The sequence below is a fragment of the Lipotes vexillifer genome, unplaced genomic scaffold, assembly GCF_000442215.2.
Source record: "Lipotes vexillifer unplaced genomic scaffold, Lipotes_vexillifer_v1.1 scaffold808, whole genome shotgun sequence".
NCBI classification, from domain to species: Eukaryota; Metazoa; Chordata; class Mammalia; order Artiodactyla; family Lipotidae; genus Lipotes; species Lipotes vexillifer.
Genome location: NW_006786020.1, coordinates 669,094 through 676,754, shown reverse-complemented (window position 1 = coordinate 676,754; position 7,661 = coordinate 669,094). Strand labels below are relative to the sequence as shown.

Below are 7,661 nucleotides of genomic sequence, written 5' to 3'. Positions count from 1 at the left end.
GAAAGAGTGAACATTTTTGTTTAGTTCCTGATCTTAGGGGGAAAACACCTAGTCTTTCATCATTAAGTATGATGTTAGCTCTGGGGTTTTGTTAGACATTCTTTATCAGGTTGAGGAGGCTCCCTTCTATTCCTAGTTCATTGAATCATTTATCATGAAAAGGTTTCGGATTTTGTCAGATGCTTTTTCTGCATCTATTGAGATGATCATCTGTTTTTTGCTCTTTATTCTATCAATATAGTATGTTTCATTAATTTATTTTTAGATGGTAAACCAACCTTGCATTCCTGGGATAAACTCCACTTTGTCGTGGTACATAATCCTTTTAATATGTTGCTAGATTCCATTTGCTGGCATTTTTGTCGAGGATTTTTGTGTTTCATAAATATATTTTGATCCACATAAAAAGCATGAAATTATTTTGTAATAACCCTCCCATTTTCAGAATGCTTTATAGTTTCAAAGGGCTCTCTTATAAATTGAACTTATTCCCAGTATAAAGACCATTAGAATAACTCAAATGACCTTATCTGATCTCAGCTACCCATCTGGAAACCTAGCCATCATCCGAGTGCCCAATAAGATAAATGGCTTCACTTGCATAGTCCAAGAAGACATGCCCACTAACCCTGCAATCCTGGCAGTGCTAGATTCTTCGGGTAGAAGTTCCTGCTATCATCCCAACGGAAATGTCTGGTAGGCTTCTAGGTTCCTCCTGCTGTCATTTTGTTTCTCAGGTTTTGTGAAATTTTATTTTTTCAACTTTATTGAGATATAATTGACATATACTGTGTAAGTTAAAAGTGTACAGCGTGTCGATTTGATACACTTATATGGTGCAAAATGATTACCTCTATAGCATTAGCTAACACAGGCAACATGTCACATAATTACCATTTCTTTTTTGTGTTGAGAACATTTAAGATATGCTCTGTTAGCAACTTTCAAGTTTATAATACAGTGTTAACTATAATCACTATGCTATACATTAGATCCACAGATCTTATTCATCTTATAACTAGAAGGACAAAAATAGCTTTAAGATTTATTTATATTAGTGGTCTTTAGATAGTAATGTTCAACTCAGATAAATTTTTGATTTATGTCATTCCATATGTTGCTTAGTGGAAAAATCCCAGGAAACTACATAAAACAAAGCTCATCATATTTTTTTCTATAAACAGAAAGAAAATATAAACTATACAATTTTAATATTAGAAAAACATCTCTAAATAAATTATATGGCCATCCTAGGGATCTGAGATATGAACCCAGGCAGTCTCTCTAGATGCTATGCCCCGATAATGTTATCCTGGCTTCATCTATGGAAATAATTCGCAATGGACAGCTGCCATACTGTGTTGTTACTGTTTGAGTATATATCCCTATATATCCCTAACAAGTAGGCTTCCCATAGCCGCAACCAACAACAATAATATACAAACAAAATCTCTACAGAAATGAAGGCCCTAATGCCTTCGATCTACCAACTTACACACTCTGTGACTTCATATTATTTCATTTAGTCTGAGAAAGTGAAATTTGGGTTCTAACTTCAAATACAATTTAACCTTTTGAAGCTTTTCAGAAAGAGATATTCTCTCCCTTTAACTTATTTACAGGTATAACAATCTTATCTTGAGACACTCTGCCAATAACTGACAGAAGTTTGAACACTCTGCCAGTACTTGAGAAAGTTAGGACACAGGGAGATATTTGTACTTTTAGTTCAAAGCAGTAGTCAATCCATTACCTCCAAGTTTATTGGAGACTTTCTGCTTATCCTTCAGGGTTCAGTAGCAGCTCTGCATCACATCTGGTGGGGCACTATATCAACTGTCACCAGATATTTACTGGCTTCTAGGACTTCTCCCTTTACCAGCAAAGACCTCCCAGCCACCGACTGAACTCCTGGGCCCATTGACATGACTCCTTGACACTCTCATAGCCCCTCTCGCTGCTTCTTGTGTAGCAAGCCCACCTCCCCTGCAGGACTGAAGTCCCTTGAAGGCACACCCTGCACCTTTGCCACTACATAACATTTATCTGTACATGGCATAGACTCAAAGAAAGTTTATTAAATAAACAATTTATCTAGATAATTTTAGCCAAATGTTATTTTCACCCACGTACCAAGATAAAACTAAATCTCCCTCCTCCCAGATACAAAGATAATCACCTCAATTTCTCAGTTGTACTTTTGTTATCAGATTACTGCCACTCAAAGCTGGGAAAATACGATGTGAGTTATCTTACTCTAGGGAGCCCTCCTGGCCAATTCATCTGGTTTAAAAAAAATAATTTATTATCAAATTAATCCAGCTAAGTACCCAGAACTCTACCTATCCTCTCTCCTCGAGGAAGAGATGGTGACCCCAGATGGAAGAAAGTGAGAGGGTATGCAAAGGAGCTCATAGAGTAGGATGGCAGTCACTAGTGCCACTAGATCTCAGATTGTGCAGGGCTACATCTGTAGGTAATGTGGTAAAATGTGGCATTAACAACTCTAAGAGACTGGGGAGGCCCTGCTGGCCTCAGTTCCCCCTTCTGCTCCATTACCAAACTCTTCTAAACCACAGTGATCTCAGAGATGATCCCTGAGCCTCTCCTGCTCACACTGGCCCTGATGAGAGGCCTCCTAGAAGGACTCCTGGCCCCCCAGTTGCCGGGTACTGTCAGGAAACAGGTCTCTGTACTGAGGCCAATTTGGCCTTTCCCAGAACTTACACTCACTGATCTTCATTTTGACACAGGGAAAATCTAAGTACGAGTCTTCTCCCCTCTTCCAGGTAGAGCCTGCTCTCCTGGATTTCTTCTTATCCAAACTAAACCTTCTATGCTCCCTCTTCATCCTCCCCAGCACATCGTTTTCCAGATCCCTTTACCACCCTGGTTCCAGCCTTTGGACCCATTTTGGTTTATTACTACATCTTAAACCATACCCAGTACTTCAAATTAGTATAGAATTCGGTCACATTATTATTGCTCCTAAGATTACCTGAGGTTTTCCACTATTCATATGCTATTGGCTAGTATAAACTGCTATTCCCTTTGGTTAGCAAGTGAGCAGGCTAATTCAAGGTTGAATTATAATGTTAACTGTTTATGATTTTTAATTTCCTTTCTGCCCAGGGTATACATCAATATCTTGGGCGGTCAATGTTCAGATCAAGCTGGCAACAGAGTAAGGGCTTGGAATTGGTCAAGTTCCGTCACTTCCTCACCCTTTGTTTCATTTAAACCTGTCTTTCTGGCTTTGAACCATTATGTTGGAATCCGCATCTTAGAACAAGACAAGATTTCAATCACTTTTCTAGCAATGGGCCAACAGGCAAGAATCAGTGTTGGAACCAAAGTGAAGGTAGGTACATTTTTATAAACAGTTGAAAGCATTTAGAATAATAAGAGTAAAGCAATGTTTGTTAGTGTTATTACTGATAGATTATACTTGTGTGTAATCCACTGTGCACTACTGTGAATTTTGGAGTTCAATGAAAAAACATATAGTGAAAGTTTCATATGGAATTGAGGCAACCTTACTGTTTTTTCTTCCTCAGAAATTCATTTTAGTTCAGACTTGATTCCAAATAACATTTACTGAGTGTTTACTCTCTGACTGAGGTAGTGCAGCTTTGGGGGTTTGATTTTGGGACTTTGTATTGGGTTTGGTTTTCTCTGTGCTCTAGCAGAAAGCGCCTGGCTGAGTCAGGAGACCTGGGTTCTGACCATGTTCAAGACCCAGCACAAGCCCCATCTCCTTGGAAACACTTCCCAGAGCTCCTAGCCCTTTGTCCAATCAGGGTCAAAAATGTCCTTCTCTGGGTTGTCCGTGTACTCACCTCTGTCCCTGCACTTGCTGAACCATGTGCCTTACTTGCCTTCATGGCTGTCTTTCCTACTGGACGGTGAGCTCCTGCAGGACAGAATCTGTCTTACTGATTTCTTTATCCTGCCCGGGGCATGGCCCAGAGTACACTCTCAGTGACCAGAAATGCTGCACAACGCTTAAGAACACAGACTTCGGGTTACAGAGATGTAGTTTCAAACCTCAGCTCTGCCACTTAGCTAAGTGGCTGAACTTGAACTTCCGTTCCCTCCTCTACAAAATGGGGATAATGATTCCTCTCTTACAGATTGCTGTGAAGATTCAATGAGAATGCAAAGTACTTAGCATGGTGCTTGGAACTGACTAAGTACTTAGCAAATGATAGCTCAGTAGAGATGTAGAGTTTGTCAGTTATACCTCAGTAAAGCTGAAAAATATATAGGCATGTAGAGAAAGATATAAATAGAGATCTATGTCACACATAGAGCATATATAGTATGTGACTTTGAATAAGTCCCCTAAACTCTGAGGACCTTGTTTCATCAATTATTCAAGGAAGAGATTGTTCCAAACTTCAAAGATGTCTTCAGCTTCTAAAAAGTCTATACGTTTAATCAAGTGGAAATATGACTTCAGGATTCCACACAGGCAGGGATATTTCATAAACACCAAACACAAGGGAGACTTCAGATTCAGCCAACATGGAGCAAGGGTCTACAATGTGCTAAGCACTATTTGATCTACTTCCAGTCAGTCTAGCTACTGCAGGCAGCTGTCAGGCTCCAAACAAGCTTCTTCCTTGGTTAGAAATTTACAAGATAGCCTTTTTTTGGTTCATTACATTCATGGTAAATGCATTTTTACCAAAAATGTCAAAAATGCTCTTTCTCTTTCTCCTCACCTCCCTCCTTCGAAATGAATTTTAATCAGAAAAGAGAGTTGGTGCAAAAGAAAGAATTTGATGTTAAAAACGATTGCTTTTCTCATCATGCTCATGAACACCCTTTCATTTTTTTAAAATTCCAAAAGCGATATGTGAATACATTCTCATATTTGAAGATTCAAATAATACAGAAATATAGAGAGTAAAAAAATGAGATACCCCCCCCTTCATCCTTTCTTCTATTCTAATTCTCTTCCCAAAGGTAGTCACCACTGAAAATTTGGTGTGTACTTCTCTTTTCTATGTACTTATACTCACATACATCTTTTTAAAATAAAAATTGGATCAGACTACACTGATTGTATTAGGCTTGTTCTATTTGTTTTCGTTTTCCATTTAACATGTGTTAAAGATCCTTTCATGTCTACATATCCAAGCATATTTGTCTATTCTGTTGCTACATAATATTTCATATGTACTATAGTTAATTTATGTTGAATCTAATGCCTTCTCAGTGGCATTGGGCACAGTTGCTCACTTCCTCCTCCTAGAAGAATTTCCTCCCTTGCTTCCAGGACCTACTCTCCCTTGATTTTACTTCTACCGCAAGGGCTACTCCTTCTCATTTTTCTTTGCCTATTTTCTTCACCCCCGCCTTTTTCTAAATATTGAGGGGCTCCAGGGCTTGTCGTTGGGCTCATCTTTTCTCTAGCTATACTCACTCCCTAGGTGATCTCATTAGTTTTCTGTCCTGAAATACCATCTGCTTGCTGATGACCCCTCCATTTATCTCCACGTGTATCTCCCAGGAACTCTAAACTTGCAGATCTGATTCCAGCCCTCCATCTCCATCTGGTGTCTAAAGGGCATTAGAAACTTCACAGAGCAAAATGACATTTGAAAGCGTGCTCTACCTTGGGTCTTCTCCATCTTGGGAAATGGCAACTGCTTTCTTTCAGTTGCTCAGACCCAAAACTTCGGGGTTGCTACCCTCCTCTCTGTTTCACAACCCCACATCTTTCATCTGCAAGTCCTACAAACTCTACTGCCAACATATCTCCAGACTCTTAACACTCCTGGCATCCTTCAAGACTACCACCCTTATCTGCCTCATGTACCTAACCCATCTCTTGTTTAAATTATTACAGTAGCCTCCTCCTAAGTCTCCCTGCTTCCGGTCTTCCCAAAGTCAATTCTGCCACGATAGTGGAGGTGATATTTTGAAAACAAAAGTCTGGTCAAAACTGGAGACTTCTAACCTTACTCAGAGTAAAAGCCAAGATCCTATAACTGCAATACTGTATGTGATCTGGACTTCCTTCTATTAACATTCCCTCTGTAGTCCTCTTTTCCTACCCACTCTGTTTCAGCCACCCTGGCCTTTTTGCTGTTGCTAGACAATACCAGGCATGTCGCTGACACAGGGCTTTTGTACTTGCTATTCACTCAACTTAAAATATTCCTCCCCCATTTAGCAGAGAGCTGCTGCACTTCCCTCAGGTTTCTGCTCTCGGAGTCCTTTCCTGACCACCCCGTGTAAACTCGCACGATCCCCACCCCTACCCTGGCACTCTGAGTGCCCCTTTGGCTATATATATATGCCACAGGTTCTAATATGTAGGGCTCCCATTTTCTTTCACCTCTAAAGGGTTTATGATTTGTATTCTGATTTCTTCAACTCAGTAGTTATTGAATTTTCAAATAGATTTCTTAAACTTGCTATCTTTTTCTTCTTAACTTCTAAATGGTCAAGGAATATGGCTTGCATTTTTTCCCTGCTGTTTAAAATGTACTGATATTTTCTTGGTGGTTGATGACATAACTTATGACTGTTCCATGTATATTTGACCCCCCCCCCAAAAGGTTTACTAGCACAAAACTGTATATGTCTAAATGTTCTATTTACACTTCTCTCTATATCCTTTTTATTATGGTTGATTTATTTCTGAGAGATGTATGAATGTCTCCCAATATGACTGAATTAGTACATTTTTCCTACAATTTCTATCAGGTTTTGCTTTATCTGTCTTGAAGCTCTATGGTTAGGAAATTAAAGGTGTCGACTGTCTTCATGGTGAGTTATATACTTTTCACCCCTGGGCCACCTCACTTATTTGCCTTTCAGCTGTGCCCATTACATGACTCAGCATTATCACTGAGGGTTTTTGTTTCTATTTTGACAAAAAATTTTAATGTCATCAATACGTATTATTCCCAGTTTCCCTCTTAATGGTCTTTGCCTTAAATGCTACTTCATATGATGTTAAATTGCTACACCTGCTTTCTTTTAGTTTGCACTGGCTTCATACATCCTTTTTTTCATCCTTTGATTTGCAACCTTTTTATGTAGTTTTGAGTTAGATGTGTCCCTGCAAACACATCTAACTTTTGTTGCTTTCCTCAACCTAACAGACTTGATCTTTTAATATGTTATATTTTAATGGTTATTCTAAAATTAACGTATCTTTTTTCTACATGCATAGAACTAAGCTCCAAATCCTCTATTTTCCTTGACAACAACAATTCTCCCAAATCCCTCAGAAAATATTAACTATACACACACACACACATATATATGTATGTATATATATATATTCTAAGGTCTGTTTCCCTGAATATTGGCATCTCTGATAGGTAAATCTGGTGCCTCTCATTGAGAAGCCCTGTTCTCCTGCATGTTCTTACTGAAGTGTCCTTCTGCTAACTGTGGAGGAGTGGCATGTGCTGCTGAGGGGTGGAAGGCGAGCTCCAGCGCCAGGCTTCCAGCCTCAGCCTGTGGGCACCGCGGCTCAACACAAAGGGGAGGCCAGGGGACCACGGCAATATTTACCTCAAGGCCTCTCCTCCTCCCACTGCTGTTGACTTTGAGCTCGGAACGCGTGTGTTTGGAATTAGTGGTTCCATCTGGTCGTTTATCTCTCTACGGATGTGGTCCCAGCTGCCTTGATTTTC

The 7,661-nt window shown here is 39.6% G+C and overlaps 1 protein-coding gene across 1 annotated transcript in view; it reads left to right on the top strand.

Annotated features, from left to right (window-relative positions):
* Nucleotides 1–7,661, top strand: part of ERICH6 (glutamate rich 6) — a 34,391-nt gene that overhangs the window by 25,236 nt on the left and 1,494 nt on the right. Inside the window, exons 12-13 of the mRNA XM_007458384.1 lie at nt 541–696; nt 3,133–3,361. Of these exons, the coding sequence (XP_007458446.1) occupies nt 541–696; nt 3,133–3,361 (385 nt within the window). The remainder of the gene's footprint in view (nt 1–540; nt 697–3,132; nt 3,362–7,661) is intronic.